Source organism: Apiospora kogelbergensis (genome assembly GCF_038363985.1).
Source record: "Apiospora kogelbergensis strain CBS 113332 chromosome Unknown utg000001l_segment0_segment0, whole genome shotgun sequence".
Taxonomy (NCBI): domain Eukaryota; kingdom Fungi; phylum Ascomycota; class Sordariomycetes; order Amphisphaeriales; family Apiosporaceae; genus Apiospora; species Apiospora kogelbergensis.
The window spans coordinates 7,728,905-7,754,771 of record NW_027117418.1 but is presented as its reverse complement, the minus strand read 5'-3'; the positions used below and the strand labels follow the sequence as shown (position 1 = coordinate 7,754,771).

Here is a 25,867-nt window from a genome sequence, read left to right as displayed (position 1 = left end):
GCCGGCGATGCTAAAGACGACACGGTTCGCGACCCAGCCTCGCCCCTCCGTCATACAGAGAAGGCGGTCGATCAGTCAACCCTTTTCTAGCAACTCGTGGCACGGCGCTAGCATCGTAGTACGGTGCGAGAAGATTGGTTGACCGACTACGTGGGACGTACTGCTCTTGTGGCTGACGATCCGGCAGCCTCCCATACAAGTTGCAGGTCATCTAGTACTACTCTACTGCGTCTTGCGAGCTGTGGTACATTGTCTCGGCTTTTCTTTTGAGGTGCTACTTACGCCATCTCGATCCTTGACGACTTTGTTTCAGCTCTCTCTTTTTCTTCCTCGGTCCCCAGTCGAAGGCAGACCCTTTTTCGGTGTGGTGTGGGTGGTTTTCGATCTAGATGAGATCTGGGGAAAGCGTCAATAGGTTACGAAAACAAGAACTGGAGCCAAGGATGCCATCTGCATACATCCATATCTGCATGTAGTTAACATGGAAACTAGTAATCACTAACTGCAAGTTTCCTGCCGTTTCGAATACAGTACTGATCATCCTCTACAGGCAGGCTGCCTGCCGGACAATGGTGCTTGTGGCGACACGATTCCACCGTCGCGATCTCAAGGCTGCGCGTGTGGGATGGGAAGTAAGCACTACACTACCAGGAAAACTAGCAGGGAACGTTAAGCATATATGCTTATGGTATACAAGATAAGCATCGAGTCCTTGTGGAGATGATGGCAAAGCAGTGGGATGAGGCTCGGGGTGGGACCTAAGGTGCGAGTGGCGGTAACGTTGGTCGTATAACGTGCAGCAGCGTTTTCCGCCTGTCGAATTTCGTGTGACCCCGATCTATGGTTGGTGCCATGATGAGCTGCATTGGAAATTGGGGGCGTTCTTCCTTTTCTTCCTTATTCGACAGGCTCATGCGCTTCGTTCCATCCTGTCGTTGCCGGCCAACCGACTGGCTACTACACTTTCTTAACGTACACATTTGGGGCCACGATACACGCCACGCTGCTGCTCGTTCGCGCTTTTGCAGGAGTCCGCGCAGGATATAGCCTGCTCTGGTGCAGGTGCCCTGCAAGGCCTCGATGCATTAATGGCTTTTGGGTTAAATCATCGCTCTTGGGCTAAGAGGAGCGACCACGATGCCATGGTAGGAATGCATTCACCGCTGAGGGATCGTCATGATTCTGAAGCGTTGCTTTTTCCCGCTGGCGGGACTTGCGATCGAAGCCATTGTCACGAGGGAAAAAGGAGCTGTGGGCGTAGCTGTGGGCTTGTATCATTCCGTCTGGTGCCGGCGGGGAAGTTGATGAATTCTACGACTTGTCAGATATCGGGGCAGAGGGCGTTACCACCCTGCAAAGTTGCAGTGTATGCAGTGTGCCTCATCAGATTTTGCTTGGCTGCAGATTATCTTCATTGGAATGGGCGCAAGCAGGGGAGGAGGGGAGTGCATGAAAAAGAAATATGGCCGCGACGACAGGGAAAATACAAGGCAGAGACATGGGCAGAGGCATGGGGGTGGGTGGGAGAGAGGCGGGGGTTAGGAACCGAAATTATGCAAATTCCCGCCCTCTCCCGCCAGCCCGGGCCGAAAATCGACCAAGTCCAGACCAGAACAGACCAGAACAGGCCTCCTCACTTCGGCTGGCCAATAGTCTGCCCGTCGGCTGCGCTTATTCTGGTCTGCCCCCTTTGCCGCGCGCCTCATGGTCGTTGTTGCTGCTTGACGTTGGGGCTCTGTGTTGGCTCGTACGTATTCCCGTCCCCAGGGCTTAGACGCCTGTCGGCTAGCACGTTGTTAAATCAGCCACGGTCCGGATTTGAATGACTTGCCGCCCGGGTCGCTTCTCGCGGGGGCTGGAAAGCAGCAAGGCTCATCCATCATGAGGGAGGGTGCGTTGTTCTGTCCTGTTCTGTCCTATCTGCTGCTCAGGCTCGAACCAACTGCATATTCTCCTTCGGCCCACCACCCCAAACACCAAACCACAGTTGCAAGGTCGTAGTAGAAACTCCGGCCCGTCTCTTTTGTTGCTCATTAAAGACACGCACACATATAACCCGCATGCGATTGTTCTCTTTTGGGACGTGTTTCCAGGGCTGCGCCCCTGCGTGCAAGCAATCCTATTGGTTACCGCCTACACGGGTAGACGTTCTACAGGCCATCGCCATCACATCCAGGGTCAGGGTGCGTTTTGCACAGTGTAAGCTGCTCTTGTTTGGCACTCGAAATGCGGAGATGGAGATGGCGTGGTCAGTGGAGGGCACAACGATGCTGTGCTGCAAACAAATCTCTCTACATTTCAATCTGGGGCGCGAAAGGGGGAGAACGAGAACGGGCGTCGGTAAGGGCCATGCCATAACAACAATAACCGTACATCCCAGATGATGTCCGTGACTATCACGTACATGGGAATGGCGTTGATAAGCATAGACAAATTGTGCCCGCTATCGATATCTTGCATGGGGGTGGGATGTATCGTCTCGACGGTGCCATTCAACGACTAGGGCCCAAGTCCACCCCCCTTGCGTGAAGATGCATGGATCTGGCACATGCTTACTCGCTTCGCGTGTAATGCAATACTTCTACTCTCTCTCTCTCTCTCTCTCTGTGGGCGTGTACCCACGACTGTGGGTTGTGTCTACCAGTGACTCCTCCACGCAACAACTGTCAACCTCCAGCGCCACCACCCACCTTTAAGTCCTGGTGCAGAAAGTGGCTCGCTCTTAGCAGGCAAAAGAGGCTGCGACATTTCTGGATCATAGGAATATTCACAAAGATCTCCCTATGTCTTTTTCTTTTTTCACCTTGTCCAGCTTCGTGTACGTACCGTTGCCAGATCTCGAACCTGGGAGTGCGGAGAGACATTGCCGCTGTCATTGCGCTGTCAGCACCCCCGGGCGTCCTGCTTCACCTCGCCTGGCCCTGGTCAGATTGGCAATACATGCCCTCCAAATCGAGTTGCACACCTCTTCTATAGGTGAACCTTCCCGTCGGTAACACGGTTGACAGTCTATATTAGACACTTGGGGTCTTCCAACCCTGTTCCACTTCTGTCCCTCTTTCGTACCATACCACACACCGGCCGTTTATAAATACCCCGATTCCTCATCGCTCTTGAACTTATCTATCTTCGTTGACGCTATTTCTTGTCTGGATCTATCCTCATATTGTGCCTTCTGCAGATTTCCTATACATATCTCCACAACATGGTCGTTGTACGCTACAACAGCCCGGCAAGCTTGAGTACAGAGCCTCTGCACTCGGCGTCGTCTCTGCGTCCGCTGGCTCTCCAGGCCATGCAAAAAGTCGACGAGTCCAGCGCGGTGCAAGAATGGAAGTGCAGACGTGACTCGGCGCTCTCCCACGATTTCTCAGACAGCTCGTACACAAGCCCAGGATCGTCACAGTCCTGCTACACGGAATCGGACGCCGCATCAACGGCGCCCTCCTCCCCTCGCACGCCACGTCGGAGGTCAGAAACCCAGGAGTTGAACTTTTATTCCCTCCCACTAGACACAGTCCACCACAAGTCTTCGTCACTGCTACAAGCCCAAATGATTTCGAACTCCGGACAAGAAGGACGACTACACCCGGATTCCTCGGAGCAACGGAGCATCTTCCTGCCTGGCCCCGCTCACCTGCTCAGTTCCTCCGAGCAGCAGCCGAGTGCGTCACCCGTCGTGAAATCCGAGTATGACCGGCGCAACAGCTCGTCCAACGTGTCAGTGGCCGAGGACGAGTATGCTTCAGATCAATCTACAGACCCTATCGCAGTTGAGGCCTTGTCCAAGCTTGCAATCAGTGTCACTCTTCATCGAAAGCCTTGTCATCGTATATACAGTGGTGGTCTCCGCCGACGCCATTCCCCCTTAGGTGCTCGATAGAACACCAGCCGTCTCGCCTCATCAAGCGGGAACACTACCACAGCCCGGTCCCACCTCGCTTCATCGAAAGGGAGAGCTTCAGCAGGCCGGGCCCGGACTATAGTCACTACCATGTGTTGCGACATGTGATTGATGGCCACGTCAAAAAGGAGAGACATATGCCACTACCACCCCACCGTGGCGACGGTGGAAGAAAACAGAAGAACCTGAGCCACTGCAACAAACCGTACCCATGGGAACAGACCTGTTGGATTCGATACCAGTTCGAAGACCTGAAAAAGGCTTGGCCCATAGTCGAAGAGCTCTTTGACCAAAAGTTCCCCGACCCAGACTTTGATCGTACCCGGCAAGGTCTGCAGGGCTCCTTCTACCGTCAGAACAAGATGCTGCCGCATCTCGACGAAGTCACTGAGAGGTACATTGGCTTGTCGAACGGACACGTCGCGCTCGAGGTTGTCAAGAAGCGGGAGCAGAAGAAGCGAAGGGAAGGCTTCTTCACCTTTGTGAACCTATACCCTGAGTGGGCGGTGATCTACCCCCTGGGTGTCGGAAGAACACAGACAAGAAGCACTGCGGCTTCGTAAGTACTCCTTCCTTGCCCAGCCATGGGATTCCCAGCATAGCTAACCTGACTTTCCGCAGTGGGTCAGAGGACACGAGACCGCGAAGAGATCAAGCAGAACGCCATCAACAACGGTACATACATCGAAAACTTGGGCAAGGACAAGTGTTCTTGCTGTGCCCCAATGAAGTGGATGGCCAAAGACGAATCGGACCAGCGAACCCCATCCACCACCCCTTCTTGCCGAGAAAGCGTTTAAGGGTCATCATTATCACTATTCAAAATCACGCCCGTTTCAGTACTTTTCTTCTTCACTGCTGCTGCTACTTATTCGCCTTCGATTCTACCGTATATGGCTGCTACTCAGCACATTTGAGTCTACATATAATTATCACAGCCGCAGCACCCTTCTCTCTAGGGCTAACACGCTGCTTCTTCTCACAACGACGAACCCGAACTTATGACAACACTTTGGAACTATTTGGTTATGGATCATGATGAACTTCTTGTATTACTAGCGAGTTATGGGGGTGGGTAGGACAAGCACTGGAATATTTACTGGCTGGGTTGGCTGGCTATTGGTTTTATGGGCACAATTCTTCACTTTCGCTTACGAGACTCATTCAATACGCAAGTAGAACATATCTCGGAGGAACGGGTAATCGTTTCTAGAGTCTAGCATGGCGTCTTTGGTCCAGGGAAAGGAGACAACGGCCCCCTTCAAATCTATGGAATAGTTAACACGGGAAAACGGTGATTGTGTGAGAGAAGGAGTAGTCAGTTGACTTGTCATAGCCACCAAATGATAGCAAATGCAATTCTGAACACAGCCAACCGAATACCGTCCCTCGCAGCAGGTACTATGTCTGCCTCTCCTTCACATCCCAAAAGCTTCGCCCACAGAAGGATGCATTGAAAGTGGAGGAGGTTGCCAAAGAACTGGCAAACAAACCTTCAACATCCCCGGCTCCAGCCAGTAGATGCCGGGCACTGTGAGGGTATGTGCCAGGAGAACCAAAATCTCACCCGCAGCAGACGCCTCTTCAGCGGTTAGCAATCCAGTCGAGCCTACCCACCCTGATCCCAGAAATGCACAGGTTTGGAGACCGGCAAAGTCAGCAAGCAAACAAGCACGGTCATGAAGCAGGCGGTAACCTGACTCCTCTCGTTGCTCTGCCCTACCCTAACACCACCCCTGCCCCGGTCTACAAGCCTTATGACGATCCAGGAAAGCTTTTATCAAACAACGATCCCCGATACAGGGACGGCAAGGCAAAGTTGAGCCATTCCCGGAAGCAAGGAGTCTTCCCACAAAGCAAAGCAATAGGCGAATAGAGCACCGCCAAGTCCTGCCTGAAAGTCGTCGCCCAGATAGGCATAGACCCCGGGAGGAGAGGGAAACCGAAAGGGCAAATAGATCGAGTCCGCCCGCGCCCCCTCCAAACAAAAACCAACTTGACACTTTGACATCCTGGTGGGTGATCATTATAGCAGACCACCACACCTCAACCCCGTCTTGCCCATAGAGAGCCAGAGACTCAGAGAGAGGGAGGGGGGATAGGTGGTGGTAATGGAGGAACTCCTTTTTCTTCACCTGCCCTATCACTGCTGAATTCCCACGCCCTTGCCCCCCTACCCCTACCCCTACCCCTACCTATCACAGGCCGATGCTACCGACCCAAATACAACCCGATGGAGAATTATGCCCCGAATATGCAAACATGAACACACGCACCACCACCACCACCTTCTGCAAGACAGGTTTCGGAACAGAACCAACACCTGGCTCCCATAGGGCCGCCCGGCAGCAACCCTACGAGGCAGCCTCGGGGCACACTGCCAATCCCAACCTCCTCCGCGCGAAAGAGGTTGGCCCGTCCGTCTGGGCAATTCCTCGGGCCGCGTTGACGCTGTGCGCTTCAAGGCAGGACAGCCAAATGTCCCAATCTATCCAACCGAAATGCACCAGAAGCGAAGTTAGACGAAATCACAGGTGAAGAGCACATGGCAACGTCAGGCGAAAGATGCAATGCTGTGGCCATGTGCCTACCGCCTACCTGCCACAGCACATGCCAGCCCATGCGACCCCTTCCCCTCTCATCTACAGACCACAAGCCCAGAGCACGCGCAGACCGTCGACTCACGCGCGCAACGCTGCGTTTCGCGGCTTATGCTTCCTTCTTCTTCCTCCTCCATTCTCCGTGCCGTTATTACGGAGAGTCCAAACAGTCTTCTTTCGGCCGCCAAAGGGGCCGCATGACATGATGGACATGCGCGTATTGACAAGGCCGTCTATCGTGGCCGTTTGAGCACCTCTAGAAAATCGGGATTTCCCCAAACATATGACATGGGCGGCTTCTCATTTGCTTGGGCAAGCGCTCTCTCACCCGCTCGCTTGTTTCGTCATTTGTTTCTCATCCCTTCGTTCATGATTCCTCCCACGGTCTTCTTCCTTTGGCAAATTTGCCCCTCTTGTCATCAAGAAGCGAAAAGGAGGCTTCGTAATAGAACCAACACGGCTTATATTCGCTCCCCAGTATTGGCTTGAGAGGCAAGGAGGATTGATGCTGTCCTACACAACCTACAGTACTAGTGTGTGTAGACTCGACACATGTGTGCAAGTGCGTACCTAGCTACATACCCATGTTCGCAAGCAGTCTTTTGCAGATCGCCCCCCAAGCAACAGCAACGACATCCTTGGCCATCAAGCCTGTGGCTGGCTGGTGAGTGAGGGTGAGTCTTCAGGTGGCCTGTAATGCTCTTACACAACGTAGAACCAGCCGCCACCTAGCGGTGCTCGACAGAAGAGACAGCCAACGCAGGTACGGGCGCGTCTTTCTCTACAAGAACGCAGCAGAGATCATATCACCCTATTTTTGGCCAAGGAGAGGGGGCGAAGCCTCTCCCACATAGCCTGGTGTCTCCCCACAATCCGGTTTGGGGGGCTTGGATGGGGGTTGAGTCTGTTTTGTTTGATCACTAATATACATAGCCTGAATTGCCAATAATAAGAGAAGATAAACGAGACGCAAGAAGAAGCAATGTGTAATTGACAACTACCTCACTGTAATTGTCGTTGTCGTCAGCTTGGTTGATACACAATCAGGCGAGGAAGAAGGAATGAAGCATGTTTGCGTGGCATTGATACTCTGCAATCCCATTCGCAAATAAGGGAATTCTACATGCATATGATGGCTTCTCATGATCCGGAAAGCTGCCAGCGGGAAATACTTACTCATTGGTTCGATCTGGAATCCACCCCGCCGCGCCGCGCGGAGCGCCGCCAGGAGAACGAATAGGAGAAGGCAAATGGAAGGTGTGTCAATGGTCGTCGAACATGGTCAAGGGTCTCTGTCTGGAGGGTCTTGGAATCTGGGGGCTAGTGCAGCTCTAAATTACCAGCGGCGGTCCGCTCCCTGGCGGAAAAGAAAAGAAGATGGGAAAAAGTAAGCATACGTGTGATTTTATTGCTTTTGGCTGCTTCCACGTATCGATCAGCCACGATCCTGCACTCCCGACCCAGAACTGCATAGCGTCATGTGGGTATATAGAACGGTCTTTTCTATCCTTATTGCTTCTTCAACCAAGCCACCGCCAGCCAGTATATACTACTTATATCTATCGTATGTCATATATGTATGCGAGAAGTGCTGTGATGATGTCGTAGTTATAAAGTCCTCGCCTCAGAATGGCTCGACATAGACATTAGCTCCCGAAGATAACATGGTTTTACCTGGTGCATGTCCTACTTCTTCAAGGGACTTTCTTCCTCTCGGTAGCATCTATCCTACCCATCAGTCCTGCGTTAGACAGGCGCCTTCAAGTAGCCCCCTACACAACTAGAAATACACCCAAGCGTGATGGCAACCGCCGTTGTCCCACACGGCTGGTCTCCCTCATCATAGAATATCGGTGTACGTACTTACATACCCGAGCCCAATCCATTCCAGGGGCTTGCCCGTTTCCGCCTGTCGCGAATGTGTATGTGTATTGTGGCTCGCGTCCAACACACATCTTCTGTGTCCCCTCGGGTCGGGGGAATTGGGTTTGTGAACTAAAATGTGGGAAGTAACAGAGTGTCAGCTGGGGAAGAAAAACAAAACCTCATTTTGTTGTTTCTACTATTCACCATAACCCTGTTGCTTCGTGCACATTGGTCAAGCAATCATGTGGTGACGATCCCCTCATCACCATCACCGCCACCACACCCGGAATCCTGGAGATCACATCAGTCGTGTTGAGTTTGAATCAGGCCCCGAGACCGCTACATGATTATTGACTTCCGGAAAGGGGTGAGTAAGACATGACTTCCGCAAGTACGCACCACAGCAAATCGGCCCGTGATGCCGGAACGACGAAGATAATGATACGAACTACATCACTGACTGGAGCATCCTCTAGTACGACGTTCTTATAAGAATAGAAGCCACCACATTGAACACAGCTTTAGGCTGAACGTGCGGTGATCATGAGGAGGAGGCCAGGTGTAAAAACAGACACTCGAGAAAGAGAGACAGCAGCAGTATCGTGTGACAACATGGAACAGGCAACAAAGGGATAAGCGTAAGTCTGCCACATGAAAACGGCCAAACTGAAAGCGCCCCAGTGGTTTGGATCAAGAGAGGGAGTAAACGTACTGGTCCCTGTTGAAAACAACAACCACCACACAAATAGACGCGGCGGCTCAGGGAAGCGGACAAAAGCCCGCACTTCACCAATCGCTATCCGGCAAGACTATTGACTCGATGCGTCGACTACACGCGGTGTAACCATCGTGTTCAATCTCGCGTAGCCCTGTATCAAATAGCAAAGCCCCCCGAGGGCCCTGCCTCCAACCTGACGGGGTAAATGTCGAAATTTTGACGAACCAGCATGCTTTCCATTGGATATGTGATCTTCTCGACTGAAGCTGTTGCCTTTGAAAATCACCATTCACCACGTGTGTAAGCGAAGTCGCAAGGGGCATACAGAAGCACCTTCACACTTTACATACGCCCATCAACCAACCACCCAACCGACTCACCCCTGGCCTCAAAGCTTTTCCAGTGCATAGATGGCAAATGCCATCCAATTATCCCGCCAAGGATGGGCGAACGACTGTTATTCCATGCAAGAAATAGAATGGGTTATTTTCCCCGAGCCCCCAGAACCAACCGCCGTGCCGCATGCGCTGCCATCCCCGTGACTTTTGAGAAATTGCCCGGGAATACAACTTTTTTTTAATCCTTGCCACTCTCGTTTTTCTGAAGAGCCAACTGCTCCTTTTCAGACCCGAACCCCGTGCCCTTTACCGACGGGTTGGTTGACCCCTGGGCCGAAGGGGGCCACGGATGTACCTAATCACCATCGCCATCACCAGGGGGTCTGCTAACGAGACCCTCGCAAAATAAAACTACTATAATCATTACGGTGTGTTCCCTAACCTAGGTTCGTCGTCATTTATTCATTGTCTCTCTGATTCAGTGAAGTGACATGCGTTAGGGTATTGTAGCCGTCGTCAGCTAGGCCATCGGCACCCATACACAGTACAATGACTTAGAATCGACATACTCAATACAAATGCTGTTGGTAACATTTCGGATCGGATGCCTCGTGTAACCCCTTATCACAGTCACCGCCCATCACACTGGTCAGAAGGATGAAGCCACCGTCGCCGAGAACAGAAAACGTAACAACGGGCCTTCGACTACGAAGGACTGATGCGCTCCGCTGCAGTAAAGCCAGTCGTACTTGGAAGATCCAACTGCTGTGAAGGAGGGTGTTGTTTCACGACGCCAGCATCGTTGGGACTAGATCGCCTCTACGTTAGCTTGCCAGCAGCATAGCTCAAACGTGGTCGGTTGGGATGTCTCTTGCTCTGGGAATCGAGGACAAAGTCAAGTTTTCGATGGCTAGAGTTTAAGTGTACCTGGCCTTGCTTCATTGTTGGGGCAATGAACTGATGTGACGCGATTGCACCTCTATTCGCTTCTTTCGGAATACCCATACCAGCCATGATACTTCAAGTTACGTTGTTAGGTCAGGATTTTGCTCATAGATGTAACTGGACGGACTTCGTCCAGGTCGATCATTCACTCATTCCATCTTCTGGACAGGTGAAATATCACGATCACGTATCCCTCTTTTGAGACATCGGACTTAATAAAGATATTTCTTTCAGGCTCCAGTGAAAGAGCCCGAGTTTGTCCTGGTCAGGGAGGTGGAGAATCGTGTCGCCTACCTGCGAATCATCAGATTTATATAGATAGGACAGTAGGAAAACAGTGCTTTGTTCAAAGAAGATGAGATACCGACTCGGGGTCAATAAACACCAGCCAGAGCAGCCAATATCAATCTGTGAATTGTTATTAATGATTATTTATTAAGTAGCAACCTCTGGCTAAGTGCGGATTAGCACTTGTTTGTAATTCTGCTGCTACAAATGCTTCGATACCAGGCCGTCTGGGCCCCTGAAAGCCTTAAAGCCATCCTTTTCCTCCTCCTCTTCATCGTCAACATCGTATTCCTCCATGTCGGATGCGTTACCGTTTCTAAAGGAGTACGGGTTCCGGTCAAACTCATCATCGGAAGCAACCTCGTCATCAGGATAATCTGCGGTGTAGTAGTTTTCCGCTATAATAGGAGTCAGTAATTGCTTCAGCGATAGGGTGCTTTCAACTTACCATTCTCATCTTCATCGTCTTCTGCCCACTCATTCTCGCTATCGGAGCCCTCCCCGTAAAACAGCTCGGAGTCAGGTTCATCGTCAAATACCAGAAGACCAATGCTTCCGGGGGCCAGAGTCTGTTTCTCCAGGGCGCTAACTGGAACTCGAATATATGTCTCGATAATATAGTCATCATCATCTGTATCGCTGACGATGTCGGCCTTGACATCCGGCATGTCCTCATCAGCCCCCTTCGTCTCTGGGTGACGTTCCGTATAGCGCTTCGCAGGCACCTTGGGTCTATATTTGAGCTGCTGAGACCGTTTCGCAGCAGCAGCCTTCTCTTTCTCGGCTTTCTTCTCTAGCTCGACTTTCTGGAGATTGAAGCCGATTTGTTGCATTGTCCAATCGTTCATGGCTGCAGTGAACTTGTCGAACTCGACATTCCCCCGCTCAGGCATTGGTGCCGGCAGCTCGGTCTTCTCCGCAAGCTTTCTCACACTGGGCTTCTTGTATTTTCGGGGCTCGACCTCATCGCCCATCTCAACATCCACAGAGCCTTGGCCGGGGACTGGATCTGTTGGTTGAGCTGCGGCGGCATCTGTATTGCTAATATTCTCGGCGATCTTGGCGATGCTCTTGGACGGCATCCGCTTGATCCGGCGCTCGACAAAGAGGGCGGGCGCGGAGCGCTTCTTCGGAAGCCCATTGTTGCGCGAAGTAGGATATTGCGACGCAGCCAACATCATGTCTTTCCTTGACATATGAAAGCGTCGAGGCTCGGAGCCGGAGGGGGCATCGTTGGGCAGGACCTCGTCTTGTCCATTCTTGCGCTTGCAGTTGGTTGACTGGCCAGCTTGCTGGAATGCTGCGTCCTCCTGCTGGTTTGTTGACTTGGAGCTGCTGCTATGGATGATGGGTTTTGGGATGTCGGCAAACACAGGCTCCTGTTGGCGTTGGCGTTGGTAGACGTAGTTTTCGCTCCTGTGTCGCTTGGTCTCCTGCACACGCAAAAACGAGACCGGCTCGTCTTCCGAGGTAGCCTTGCGCTTCACGCGAATAGTCTGAGGCGGCACTGACATGTCGGCGTTTGCGTTTGCGACTGGCTGCTGGACGTATGTATGAGCCCTTGCAAGTTGTTGACGCAATTGTAAATAAATTGATTTGAGCTTAGGCTAAGTGACAATTAGCTTTACTGCCACGCACGAGCCAATCGTTGCTCCACTCACTATAGCTTAAAAACAACCGCCTTCCACTCACTGCTTCGATACTGAATACTGAATAAATGTAGAATTGAGCAGCAGCTCAATCTTCAGGGGGGGCAGAGGATTTCAAGAGAGAACTTCAGATTCGGATTCTATAGTTCAATGTCGCGGCCGTTCTTTCAACACCCCTGGCCTGTCCCCCAATCCCGCCGCTACATAAGCTACGGTACAGCACGTGGGGCGCATTAAACCAAGCCTATGGTCAAGAGCAACTGTTATCCGAACCCGACACGTAAACCACCAGCACGGCAGCATAGCTATTGTTCCACATGATGTTAGTATGGCCAAAGGCCAAGGGGACAAGGCGAGAAGGCAATCCACGTACGTAGCGCCGGCCACAAATACCTCCCCTGCCCGTTGTCTCGCCAGCAGAGACAGGACCGCTACAAATACAGCGTCGGCCAACACCACCACGGCGAGCCGTGCACGGTGTGACTCGACAAAAGTCAAGAGCAGAACAGGGGCCAGAAGAACTATCACGGCCATTATGGCCATGATTGTTCGGCTCAGTGTCTTAATGGCGCGATCAGGAAATATGTACAAGTTCGGATCCCGAGACTTGGACGTACGAAAATCCTAATGAAGAAAACACTTCCATCAGCGAACGTGTAGAACAGCCGCATATTGCATACTCATGCACGCGTTGAATACTCACCCCTTGATCATGTCACACGCCCAGACCGCGCCGTCTTCCACCATGGTCGCCAAAGACTCCAGGAAGCCATCCGCATCGGATGGTGCTACTTCCATCAAGTCGTCTCTATCAAGATAACTGACCTCTTCTCTCGAGATACATCCAAAGTTGTTGATCCAGTCTTGCAAGTTTCGGACGCTCCGTTTCGGTGCGGATTTGGTGTTCAGAGCCTGTTGGGTGCGAACTAGAAGTTCGTCTGCACAAAGTACTCAGATAATTCGGCCCATCCAAAGCTTGGATTTTGGTAATTTCTGAGGAGTGGCCATATGACCAACCAATAGCTGGCATGGATATATAACGGACTAAATAAGCAGCAACATACCGTATTCCTTCATCGCGATATCTAACTGGTTCATCACGGCCTGTCTGTCCAAGTTGGCATCCCGCCGTCGGCTTCCAAGGAACAGTGGTTTCGTCTCGTCGCGGTCGACACGCTCGAGTCTGGCCTCTAGCTGCGAGATGATGTCTTGCTTGTACAAGAGCATGCGGGCTCGCGTCATCGAGAAGCGACGGAACACATAGAAGGACGGGTGAGAGCCAGTCAAGGACGCGAATCGTGGGTATCCCGAAGGAAAGTCCTCGACTTCAAAGTGCTATCAGCCCATTGCTCGAGGAATTTCACTGAGTTTATGATTCGAGAAGAACACTAACCTTTCCCCTGAGAAGAGGGTAGACCTCCCACAGTTGTCAGATTTGAAGGGCCTTCCATACTGTTGTCATGGACAGTCCTTTTTGCCACGAGTCCGTTGAAGAGTGCAATCAAGAAGTAAAAGGGTGTCTTCATACAAGGGAGCATGAGCGTGTGCCCAGCCGTATGCGGGCGTGCTCAGCCTCGCTGCGGGTGACGGCTTGCTCTTCTATACTAGGTAAAATGATTCAGCAAGGAAGTATCCACCTCAACGATCGCTTGGAAAAGCTCGATGGTCACGCAGCAGCTGCTTCAATCCAATGGGAATCTCTCCTCGGTGCAATTCGCTCTCGGTCGCAGCCAACTCCAGATTCTAGTCCGCCCCAAACTCGCATGCCCTCATTGCCTTTAAAATCTCCCTTTCTATTTACTGGCATACTAAACTTGATCCCAATCATTAGATAGTCTCCCTCGAGTCAATTTGGACGAAAACAAAAATATCTGCACGGTATACCAAACAGGGTTATGGCGTGCCCCGGGATGCGAGGCGCCTGGTATACTGATAACAACGAAACTCATATAAACCAGTAGGAACATACCACATCAGCTCCCATAGTGGATGAAAGGAATCCAGTCAGCATTGACGAGTTTCCCGGGTTTCGGTGCTGTGGTCCGTAAAGTTGCGTGCCGCTTGCCATTCTCGATTGCCCGCAGCCGCTTGCCATTTTCAGTTGTCCGCAACCGCTTGGCCGCGAGGTCTCTTATTCTGAGGGTTAGCTCTTCAGTTTCGCCAGTACTTCCACCCTCAGTCTCCTCGACGCTTTGCCTCGGGAACTGAGAAGCCGCCGGGGGGCCCCTGTTCAAGGTTGTCTTTATCCAGTCCTTTCTTGTTGCTAGCATTGCATTGTGCAGCCCCATGTAGACAGCACTGTCTCGAATTCCATGCTCTGCCAGTTCTTTGTAGAGCTTCTCCGTGACATCTCCGCACATCTTATCGTCCACCTGCCACAGGGTACCCACCACGTGCCTGAACCCGGTCAACTGCAATGCACTGACAAGATGGATGCCCTCGTCAATGAGATCATCAGCATCAATTGCTCCGGTTAAGCAAGCGGAAAGAACCCCAAGAAACGGAGCGGAACCTCGGGATTTCAGATCCAATAGATCAGAAACAGTAAGTTGCGTATCCTCCAGGAACAGCCTGCTATTCTCCGGCTGCAGAGGGTCGGACTGGCCATGCCCAGCAAAATGGAAGACGACGCAGTCCGAAAGCTGGGCCACTACGTCTTCATGCCGTGGGCAGGTCATGCATACCGGATCAAGCTGCATAGAAGAGCATATCTTGGACAGCATCTGGACCTCAGCAGTGACGAATGGGAGTGAACGTAGGCCGGGAGTCTTGCTCATGCCGACAAGGAGCGCCTTCCCACCAGTAATTCCCAAATCTGTATCCTGCAGCTTCCGGCCAACCACAAAGAGTTTTAATGAGGAGCTGTACGAAGAGACGACGCGATCCATGACTGTATGAGACGACCCATCATAATTTCCGGCGGCATGGATGGGGAAGTGGCTCAACGGGCCGGTCATGATCCATATGATCCTCTTGAGCGGCTTGTTGGGAACTGGCTCGCCGATACCCAACTCGTCCAAGACTGGTGAAGCAATGGTGTCCCACAGCCACTTGAGCATTGAGATATCGATTTTCGGTCTGTATGCTTTTGAACGGACTACCCAGTCTTCGAGCTCGGTTAAGTCAAGTTTGGATAAGTTGAGCGTTTTGCCATGGCGACTCTGGTTGGTGATCAGAAAAGCGACACTCTGCTCGCATGCATTGACAACGACAATTATGTCGTCCCTGAGGGCTTCTAGAACCTCCTCGTATGAAGGGGGGCCCAGGAAACTCCTCGTCTTGGGATTGGCCTGGATGGTTTTGATTATGTCTTGCAGTTCCTGCTCTGCTGCCTTGAAATCCCGAGAGCCTGAGGCCCATTGCACTAATTCTGGGACCGATCCAGAGATAGGGATGCCTTGGGCACGGTGCTGCTGCTGGGCCTCAAATCTTGATCTCGCTTTCTCAAAATTAGAAGCCATATCTGGATCCAGTATGGAGAGATCAGCTCGCGCCTCGAGGGAAAAGCCAGCAATCACTCCACGACCCAGTTCCAGTAGCTCCAAAGCCTCGGAGGCAGGTACGCCAGCAGCCAAAGCATCAGAGCTTGCCAGTCTGGACATACCCTGTATGTTCTGCAATATGTTGAATTGGTCCTGTCGAGACGACGTCCTTGGACTTAAAGCCGGTACAATGGTGAATGCCTTTTTCCAAACATCGACTGCAGCGTGGCTGCGGCCAGCCATGGAATGAAGTGTCGCAAGAAACATGCCCGCCAGATGCCTGTCTATAGGCTTAAGATCCTCGTCGCAAAAGCATTCCTCAAAGACGCGCATGGAATGATCCATGTCCCGGGTCTTCTCTATCTCGTTCTCTACGACATCTGATCGCGAGAGATAGGCACGGGCAAGGTGGAGGGTAACTGCGTCTGAGCCAGCCGGGGAAGTACCTATGTTAAAGTCCGCCTCTTTGTTGAATTCACTGGAGTATTCCAGGTAGTTGATAGCGTCGTCAATGTCTTTCCTTTGCGGTTCCGTAGAGTAGTCAAACCGATTTAGCAAACACTTCCCAAGACAGTGGTAGTGTTTGCGTGATATAGAGTACCTTCGTGACTGCGAGAGCGGGCTTCCAGGGCATACTCGATAGCCTTATCTATATCCAAAATATGCTGGGGTCCATATAGTTCTTGCAACATGACGCCTCGCATCCGGAGCTTATCAGCCATCATAGCCAACCCTAGGCTTCGCCGTCTATGGTTATCTGGAAGTTCACCCAGAACTTGGTGCATGATATGGATTGACTTGTCCATATCTTCCAAAGATTCAGTACGAAGGCTCCGACGATAGTGAAATTCAGAGAGAAGGTTACAATGAAGATTCCAACGCGCGTCATCCGGCGACATGGACTCAAGCATCAATGTAATCTCGCCAATAGCCTTATTGATGTCTTCAACGGCAGTAACTCGACCATACCGGCCCAAAAGTTCTGTTGACAATCGTGCGCTCACTCCAAAGTCCCATTGTGGGTGTTGGTTGATCTTCCCCGAATAGTCGAGCGAGCTGTTGAGATCTTCAATATCCCCCTTAGCGTTGAATTTGCGGGAATGTAGCAACGCGAGTGTAGCAAGAACCTGTTGAGCCGCTGGGCCGGCGAATCGCCCGGTCTCATTCAAGCCAGATTCGAGCCGCAGAGCTACCTCGAGGCTTTGGATAGCGCGATCAAGGTCTTCGAGTTTCCCCAGAGATCAAAATTATGCACGAGTCGTATTGAATGGTTAATTAGCCGTGATGCCCGGTCAGTATCATCATCCGTGGGCTGAATTGACTCCTCGGAAAGTCGGAGAGCTTCTTCGTTGTCATCTGGGTTCCCATACTCCTCGAATCTGTTCCCAAGGGAGCATGAAAGACAGTACTGTGCGTGGAGTTTCGCTAGAGTACTAGAAGATTCACTGCTATTCAGTGCCTCCAGACCTCGCTCGATGGCAGCATCAATGTCTTCCCGATTCTTAGTGAGCAAAAACCGTTGGGCGTATGTCGCTGCAAGGTCTGCGAGGTCACAGATGCTATCTTGGCCTGTGGGTGTCTCTATCTCCATTAGGGAGATTGCCGCATCAAGGTCGCCAATGCTGCTCGTGAAATTGCCCCTTCTGCGCAAAGCGGTTGCAAGATTCCCACATGTCATGCTCTTATACGGGTCATCTGGGTAGAGCTCCAAGGCTTTCGAGTAAGCCTCGACCATGTATTCAAGATACTCCATCGAAGATGTGAGGTCATACCGCCAATTATTGTTCCTGCCCAGGATTCGAAGCACCATTGCGTGAGTGGAAGGTTCTTGTTCCTGACACCAAGCCTCGGAAGTTTCGTAGAGCGCGGTGCTTCTGTTGATATCCTCGATTTTGTGGTTCAGTTTGCTCCTCTTGTATAGATACTCGGCTAGCCGGAACCATCTAAAAGGCTGGTGTGCCTGAACTTCGGGACCGGCATGCAATGACTCCTCGGCTGCCACGATAGCTTCATCCAGGTCTATAGGATCGTTCGAATGCTCGAACAACCGATATCTCCAAGCCGCGACGTCTGCGAGTCTGTCCCATCGTGTCTTGTCATCAACCCCTGTCAAACTCAATGCGAGTTCTGACGAATGTAAACCAGACACACAGATGTCTCTTGTCCGGGACGATTTGTATTTCTCATCCAATTCCTTTGATTCGGAAACATATCTATCCATGGGCAAAAAGTTGTTCTCGGACGCCATGTCGGTGTATGTCTAGACTTTATCGATTATTGGGGAAATATCAAGGACTGGCAAACAATTCCCGTTTTGATCGTGAGTGGCATATGCTGAAACGAAGAGTTCGACCGTTCAGTGATACCAGGGTTTGTAAAGTTTTACGCATAGCAGCGGGCTGGCACTCGCTCATGATTGCGAACCACCCTGACAGTACGTCATAAAAATAACGGCTGCATTGGTCCTCGTTGGGAGAGCCCGCACCGGTTCTCATGACCTCAAACAAACTGCCCAGGCAAGGCAATCTTAAGGCAAACCTGCAGGGTGGCGTTGGTCAGATTCAGGCCGCCTTACCGCGAATCACATGCGCCTCATGACCCCCTAATATTCGGCAAAATAGGATCTGTGTCACACACCGCTTGATACTCCCGTAGATGACCTGCTGAGTTGGTCCGGTATCCAGGCAGAAATGTAACCATAGTGGCGTTGCCAAACTAGGAGTTCCTACTAGATAAGTTTGAGGGGTCGAAGATGATATCAGAGATGGAGATACTACAAATAACACTGGATGTACACAGCTAATTTATTTTGTTTCTTTACTCGTATATAGAAATCAACTTCACAAGCGATTTCACCAATTGGTTCTAAGAATGGCGTTTGCATGTGAAGTCCCTGGCGAAGTTCCGACTCGATGGGCAATTGTTGTTGGCGTTGACCAATACCACGAGGACGACCCTCGATGGAACTTACATGGTTGCTGCAATGATGCTGTGCTCATGTTCAACTTCTTCAGTTCCGATTTGAGGGTCCCCCAGCACCAAATCCTATTACACCTTGCCCGGAACAGGCTATCCTCAGCTGCAACGGAAACGGATCCGCCTAGCAAAGCCGCAACATACTGGGGTTTTCGCAAATCACTAGAAATTGTATCGAACAAGGCTCGTCCCGGAGATCATGTCTACATTCACTTTTCCGGGCACGGCAACCGCGAGCCCACAACGCTGCCCGAGGAAAAGGGGAGTATGGCCTTGGATGAGAGACTATGCTTCACGGATAACGAAATGACCGATCATGAGCTGGGGCTGATACTTGACGAAATGGCATCAAGTCCGAGGAGCCTTGTCGTCTTCGTCAGTCTTGACTGCTGCTTCTCTGGTGGTGCAACTCGGTGGGGGAAGGAGTGGGCAGTCAGGTGCAAACCTCCGGTCCATGAGCGAGTGGAAGAGCCTCCGTCTACTTCCCGGAGCTGGGGGTACAGCGAGTTTGACCCATCGTCGGAAAATTTGCGACATGCGGATTGGGACAAAGGTTGGATTTACAGGGACAGAGGGTACAATGTCATCGCAGCTTGCCAGCCGAATGAGAAGGCTAGAGAAGGCCGTATTAGCGACTCTGGCCTGTGCCATGGAGCATTAACTCCAATACTGGTATCCTGTTTCAAAAATCTCGGCTATAAGAAGCCGTTTACGACTTACGCGGAGTTCCAGGCGCGTTTGGAGACAACCTTGAAGACAGACCTGGGAAAAGACACTCAACAACAGCCGATTCTACTGGGACCACGTAACCGCGTGGTATTTGAGGCCTACGAGTGCAATACTCAGATCTGGGCTCATGTCAAAAGCGTTGAAAACGACCGTGTGGTCATAGACAGGGGCGAAACCTCTCAAGTACACCTACAAGACGTTTATTGCCTATTTCATCCAAGCAAGGTAGCGAATCCGACTCTCACTTTTGTTTATATTCCAAACCTTGAGAATTAACATTGCTAACATTCCTTGTTCTAGAACCCCATAGATTCGAGCCCGTTGGATACCGTCAACGTTACGGTCACCGAGGTACGAAGCTATGAATCCGTGGCGGAAATGCCTACATTCCAGGGGGCCCCTTTCTTTTCAGATATCTCTGGATCTGTTAAGAGTGGGTGGCAGGCGGTTCTCGTCAAGAGTGCTAAAGAAATTCGTGCTCGAATTCACCCTGATAATACCAAGGCCTCCATCGATACGGCTTCAGAGCTCCGGAGAAACATGCAATACATTGCTGGCATCACTCCTGTCAGCGTCAAGATCGCTTTTGCAACTGAGCAAAGCCAACCAATGGAGAGCTATCAAACTGACTTCATTGTTCGTGTCATCGATGGAAAACTCGAGATCCGGAGATCAGATGGCCGGCCGTTCGAGCATTTACCAATGATCCATCCCGCCACGGCCTCCCCAGATACTATAGCTGAACGCTTAGTGTACACCCTCCAGCACATGAACCTATTCATGGGTTTATTACATTTACAGCGACACAGAAAATCAGCCCCGTTCGATTTGGATGTCCAGAGGGTCGAGCCCGAGGATGATGAGAGCGAGTCATCATGGGAGATCAAGTTTCACAATAAGTTCAACAAGTCACTCTTTATCACGATATTCAACCTAACCCCCCTTCACGGCATCTTTCAAGTTGTACCGGATCAGGAAGGACATGGGATTGAGGTTTCTCCGGGTGAACTGCTGCCTACGATCATACTCGATATCAAGGTTCCGAAGTCATTACTGGCCCAGCGCTGTAACGACCCTTCATTCAGGATGCGTGACGTCTTTAAGATCTTCATCACAACGGAACACACAAACCTGCGCCACTATGAGCTGGAAGATTTGGTGGGAGATGAGAACTCTGGCTTTCGGCATGCAAAAGTGCGCCGGCTTTTCAATGAGCCACCAGTGACGTGGTGGTCGATGGAGAAAGAGATCGATACACTGAATCACGCTGATTAAGTAGGTTTATCACGATTGTACGTATAGAGTATAGTGGCCTTTCAGTCTATAGCCATTCACGTTTCCAACGTTCTCAACTATCGCCACGCGCAATGCGTGATTTGTAGCAGACCAACAGCGATGTGACTCGATATCGATCAAATACCGGCACTTCATTACCATCCGACCACAGAAATACCCGCAGCCCTTAGCCTCGCTGTGCGCGTACCAGTGAGCTCTCAGCAACCTGTGCGCCCCCATTCATGCTATTGCCATTGGTATCGCTTAGCAGGTAGACTTGGGCGCGGACAACGCTGGAGACGATGTACGGCCCCTTCAAGGATGAACCGACTCGCAGGTAAACCTCATCGTTCACGAAAAACCGGCTCTAGCAACCCATAGGTTCTACATGTTAGCGTTAATAGAAAATCTTAGGAAGGCTTGAAGGAGGCGAAGGGAATAAATAAAAGAGAGCGAAAGCAAGAAAGTCCCTGTCCATTCAATAGTTGGGTAGTTATAGCCCAAGTGCTGCGATGACTACTTCTCCCAGTGCCACTTCGTGGGCTGTATATAAGGAGGAAAGGGATGCCCTAATTTACCGTCCCTGAAGGTTTGTATTTCGGCCGGTCGCCCCAATTATCGCTGGGCTTGTCTCCGCCAATTTGGTCTTGCCTGTCTTTGGTTTCTTCAAGTGACTTTCTGTATGGTTGTTAGAACAATGCCTAAGCCGGCCAATTTGAGATAGAGTCGGGATGAGAGGACCTACCTCTGTTCGCCCGACATCATGTGCAATTAAAGTGTTGCGATTTCAAATGTTCTAGAGACTTACAGCTTTTACAAAAGTCAAGAGAAGAGTGGTGCGCCCAGACTTGGTCATGCGACCTCATAGAACGAGAAAGGCCATCAGGTTGTACAACACAATAAGCAGGCTGTAATACAGGGCTTACCTTCTAGAAGAGCGTGTAATAAGTAATTAACATACAATGATGCTTACCTCTTTTAAAGGATATAATAGATAAATATTGTCAGTATAATAGATAAATATTATTAGTATATGTATTAAGACTTAAAAAAAATTAGAAATTATTATTTAAATAAGAAGACAGTTGTTATATCAGTTTGAAAAGGAGAACTCGAGTGGCGGGCGTAGCTTGTGGCATGGTGCTAACCAGCTGACAGAGGTATGTCGACGGGGGCAGCGAACCATCAGATGGTAGTCGGGGAGATTACACTGGTCATTGTCGATTATCAATCGTTCAGGAACGTGCAGTCTGTAACAGCATCTGATTCGACCCTGTAATAGACAGAAAGAGGCAGGACGAGTCGACTCCGAACACGTCTAGGGTTGGCTTACACGCTTCCCAACGTGTTTGGGCCGTTTTGTGCGCCGGGTACCTACCTAAGGCTAACTGTGGGGTAGAGCAAGCATCGTGCGGGGAGCGTTGGAGTTGACAATGCGCCCTGCAAAGATCCGATAAACCGATGCAGTGTAACTACAAGCCCGGGCAATCAAGATAATCAAGCAATACCATGCTGGCTTCCCGGCGTCGACAGTTGCGCAAAGAAACACGACAGAACTGAGGCATCTCACACCTCCTGGTTCAACAAATGGTTGCTGAGCCTCCCGCCAACGGCTGGTAGCTGTGATTGAACGAATGCAGGAGGGGCGTTCCCACTGGCTTCGCATCTAACTTTGGCTAGAGCATGCCCAGGTGCAGTAAGGTGCGTCTTGGACAGGATACACCGTCGAGAAAAGGCGGGTACGGGTGGGCAGGGTTGGAGGGAGGCCAGAAGGAGGCAGGCTCAGGACGCGGGGTGGCGGGGTGGTGGGTGGATTCTGGTGTTGTTGTCTGGAAGTCTGGCAAGTCTGGACCACTTCTTCTGCAATTCAACAACCGCCGGTGGCCCGGAACTTCATAGGCCTGTGGGGATGATCGACTCTGGCTGACGGCCTGAACAGGGCAGACATCCCATGGATCCCATGGGCACATGGATTCTGCCATGGACTCGTCAATCTGCCGAAGATCGTCAAGATAGGCAGTTTCTCCCCCGACGACGGATTTTTCGAATTCGAATTCCCTGGGCTGGGTGTCGAGCTGAAGAGGCTCAAATACTCGGAATCACACTCGCCTGGAATGGCACCATGCCGTCATCCTCGGGCCCCGCCGTCGTTTCATAGTGGCGTTATCTATTGGGCATCTTCACGTAAGCTAGTTGGGGAACTGCTGCAGCCGTGACATATCCCACTGCCCACATATCTAACCATGGCCCCTGCCCCGTTCCTAGATGCCAGCTCTGGATTTTATTCACTCAATCTCGATTTGTCTCTCTTAGTTTCACACTTTTACATGGCTACATATACTGGTAAGACTGGGGGAAGCTCCTACTGTCGTCCCAATCTGTTCCTTCCCATAACTTCTATCTTCTGCACACTGTCCCCGAGCATCTATCAGCCAGTAGACGCAGGATTGTCAATACCTCTGGGCGGAAAGAGTGAACCTGCACATATTGAATACACTTTGCTGAAATCCACATATGCTTTCTTCGGCTTCTTCCATTCCATATCGTCATTTGCCCTGGAAGGCAGCAAGCTACCCGAAGCCTATTGTTAGTCGCATCTTCAGATTCCGGACGAAGGACCATCACTCCCGAGGAGCTCGCCTCGTCCGCTGAAGGTCTTCCTCTTCAACAACACCTCTGTATTATATACCCACTTGTGCTTGTGGGCTTTGGAAGAAGGTTCACGTGAAATCTTTGGCCAACTGCCAAGGTACGACCGTCACTTTATTGCCATCTTCTCCAACTCGGCCGACCGCTCGACGTTGAAGCCTACTTCAAGTTGACAGGGCCAAAACCTTGTCGAGACACCCATTCCATCTGTCATGCGTGCGTAGTAATCGCAACTTGATCAAGATGTCCGCCATGGCTTCCAAGAAAGTCCCAGTTACCATCACGTACCGCAAGCCCGGAACCAACCCGCCCGTCTTCGTATCGGGTACCTTCAGCGACCCTCCATGGAAGCCTCAAGAGATGCCGTGCAAGGTGGATGACGATGGGAACCACATATTTCACTTGGAAACAACTGTCCCGGAAGGTTCCAAGGTTGAGTATAAGTTCAGGCTCGGGCCCGGTGAGTGGTGGGTGGTAGATGAGACTGCAGGCACAGGTAAGCTATAAAGCACTCGAGCCCCGAAATGCTGGAGGATGTTAACAGCTGCCGCAGCAACCGATGCTCTTGGAAACCTGAACAACGTCATGACGGCCCCTGCTTCGGTTGCTGGTGGGAACATTGACGACGATCTAGATGATTTGGCCGATGATGACGCAGATCCGCCCATGCTTTCACATGAGAGTTACAAGCCTGACGACATTGAGGAATGGCCCATTGATTTGCCGACTACTGATGAGGAAGTCTTTGGCGGTTCGCGCAATTCGCGGAAAGACGACGAAATTGACTGCAATGACCCCCGTTTTGAGCATTTCCCGTCTGAGAACCGTCATTCCATCATCGCCGCTTTGAGGAAGATAGAGGGCAGTGTCTCAGAGGATGGTGCCTCGATCGCAGAAGAGTTGGCCTCTCACGGCCATGCGCTATCGCCGCAGATATCCCCCATGACGCCAGACCCGTCTACGTCGCCTAAGAGTCAACGACGGGGCTCTAAGCTGGAACCGCCGAGTGACAACGCGATGGATCTCCCGCGCTCTTCACGCTCGCTGGCTTCGCTCCAGTCAATAGAGGAGACTATTGAAGAAGAGCCAAGCGACACTATCCAGGGCAGACTTGCTGAAAGTGGCACCGGAGCATCCGCGCTTCAGAACAGAGGTCATGGCAACAACTCAGTGTCGCCGGGCACTGGAACCACTCAGACGTTCAAGGGGCCAGTCGTGACCCCACTGGAATCACGCGATTCTGCCTCGAGCGAAGATGAGGGGATTTCGATGGCACAGAATTGCAAGGAGAACGACTCGAATACTTTACGACACCGGAATAAGGCTACACCCCCCGCCGCCACCAACAACAGTCGGTCTAAGACGCATTCTAGTGTACACTCTATGAGCCAAGCCAATAAAAATGGCAACTGGTACGTGCAGAGTTTCTCACATGATGCGCGGGACCGTGACTGATGCGTAAGATCATATCTCCAGGTTGCAAACGTTCCTCCAAGTTGTCTTTGTGGAGTGGGTGGGCGGTTTCTTTATCCAATTCTGGAACCGATTCTTGCGAGGCAAGAAAGGACAGACGTAAGGCGAACCAGCGAAACACCAACCCGTACAGACACATTTGCAAATATCCCGCCCTAATTGCCCTTTTTTTCAGACAAGAAACGAGATCGCCTAGTGATTAACATTAACCTCTCAGTGTGCTGGCTGTTGGCACGGCTGGGTTACTTGTAGGGACGCTGTCGAATGAGCGCATCAAGATGCTGACTGGTTCATGGTGGCATCGACTGAAGAAGTCGATATAATTCCCATACACACACCTCTCTCTCTCTCCTTTTCTTTCTCTTTCTATTGGGGTATTTGGGGTGTTGCGGGAAGAGTGGAAAGGATGGTCCTCGTCACAACTGTGGCGAAATGCTGCATGTCTACACATAGTCACCTACACTGTATTAGTACAAAAGCATACGACTTACTGAGGATGGATCACACTCAATGTATTTCTTTGACGAAGACAATCCAGTCGTTGGAGTGACTAGTGGAAGATGCTATAGGTGTCCACATTATGTTCTAACACGTTCTGGCAGATGTCTCACTATGCAGACTGATCTAATGCATCGTGTTTTCGTGGTTCCTTGGACACTGCAGATGATCAACGCCGGTCAATCATTTGGCTTTTACTAGTTTCTTTTCTGAAATTTGACCAAATTAACTATACATATAAGAGTGAGGCTGTTTTCAATACGTGGAAGTCAGTGAATAAGGGCTCTTCTTCACGAGATTCAAGTTTCATCTGTTGCCTACCGAAGTATCTGGATTTCAATCTATTTCCAAAATGCCATTCAAACCACCTGACTTAAGTGATCTCTTCAAACGGCGACATCGCCAAGACAAACACCAAGAAGACCATGTAAAACTTACTCTAATCATTTTGCGCCGGAAGGTGTACAGTTCGAGCTG

General features: G+C 51.1%; 8 protein-coding genes across 8 annotated transcripts; 4 read left to right on the top strand and 4 right to left on the bottom strand.

Annotated features, from left to right (window-relative positions):
- Window positions 1-3,205: 3,205 nt before the first annotated feature.
- On the top strand, window positions 3,206-4,467 carry PG998_002498 (uncharacterized protein; the record flags this gene model as incomplete). The annotated part of the gene is made up of 2 exons (XM_066869316.1): window positions 3,206-3,738; window positions 3,873-4,467. 2 exons carry the CDS (start codon window positions 3,206-3,208, stop codon window positions 4,465-4,467), a joined length of 1,128 nt encoding a protein of 375 aa, XP_066737731.1.
- A 1,699-nt stretch (window positions 4,468-6,166) lies between these two features.
- PG998_002497 (uncharacterized protein) lies at window positions 6,167-6,710 on the top strand (the record flags this gene model as incomplete). Its single annotated transcript, XM_066869315.1, has 2 exons — window positions 6,167-6,321; window positions 6,374-6,710. The coding sequence occupies 2 exons, from the start codon at window positions 6,167-6,169 to the stop codon at window positions 6,708-6,710; spliced, it is 492 nt and encodes a 163-aa protein (XP_066737730.1).
- Window positions 6,711-10,860: 4,150 nt separating this feature from the next.
- On the bottom strand, window positions 10,861-12,173 carry PG998_002496 (uncharacterized protein; the record flags this gene model as incomplete). The annotated part of the gene is made up of 2 exons (XM_066869314.1): window positions 10,861-11,057; window positions 11,108-12,173. The coding sequence occupies 2 exons, from the start codon at window positions 12,171-12,173 to the stop codon at window positions 10,861-10,863; spliced, it is 1,263 nt and encodes a 420-aa protein (XP_066737729.1).
- Window positions 12,174-12,558: 385 nt separating this feature from the next.
- Window positions 12,559-12,842, bottom strand: PG998_002495 (uncharacterized protein; the record flags this gene model as incomplete). The annotated part of the gene is made up of 2 exons (XM_066869313.1): window positions 12,559-12,613; window positions 12,682-12,842. 2 exons carry the CDS (start codon window positions 12,840-12,842, stop codon window positions 12,559-12,561), a joined length of 216 nt encoding a protein of 71 aa, XP_066737728.1.
- A 165-nt stretch (window positions 12,843-13,007) lies between these two features.
- Window positions 13,008-13,550, bottom strand: PG998_002494 (uncharacterized protein; the record flags this gene model as incomplete). Its single annotated transcript, XM_066869312.1, has 2 exons — window positions 13,008-13,234; window positions 13,373-13,550. 2 exons carry the CDS (start codon window positions 13,548-13,550, stop codon window positions 13,008-13,010), a joined length of 405 nt encoding a protein of 134 aa, XP_066737727.1.
- Window positions 13,551-14,281: 731 nt separating this feature from the next.
- Window positions 14,282-18,038, bottom strand: PG998_002493 (uncharacterized protein; the record flags this gene model as incomplete). Its single annotated transcript, XM_066869311.1, has 4 exons — window positions 14,282-14,343; window positions 14,476-16,310; window positions 16,427-16,990; window positions 17,113-18,038. 4 exons carry the CDS (start codon window positions 18,036-18,038, stop codon window positions 14,282-14,284), a joined length of 3,387 nt encoding a protein of 1,128 aa, XP_066737726.1.
- Window positions 18,039-18,661: 623 nt separating this feature from the next.
- Window positions 18,662-20,770, top strand: PG998_002492 (uncharacterized protein; the record flags this gene model as incomplete). The annotated part of the gene is made up of 2 exons (XM_066869310.1): window positions 18,662-19,651; window positions 19,796-20,770. The coding sequence occupies 2 exons, from the start codon at window positions 18,662-18,664 to the stop codon at window positions 20,768-20,770; spliced, it is 1,965 nt and encodes a 654-aa protein (XP_066737725.1).
- A 2,892-nt stretch (window positions 20,771-23,662) lies between these two features.
- PG998_002491 (uncharacterized protein) lies at window positions 23,663-24,874 on the top strand (the record flags this gene model as incomplete). The annotated part of the gene is made up of 2 exons (XM_066869309.1): window positions 23,663-23,915; window positions 23,973-24,874. 2 exons carry the CDS (start codon window positions 23,663-23,665, stop codon window positions 24,872-24,874), a joined length of 1,155 nt encoding a protein of 384 aa, XP_066737724.1.
- Between the last annotated feature and the right edge of the window lie 993 nt (window positions 24,875-25,867).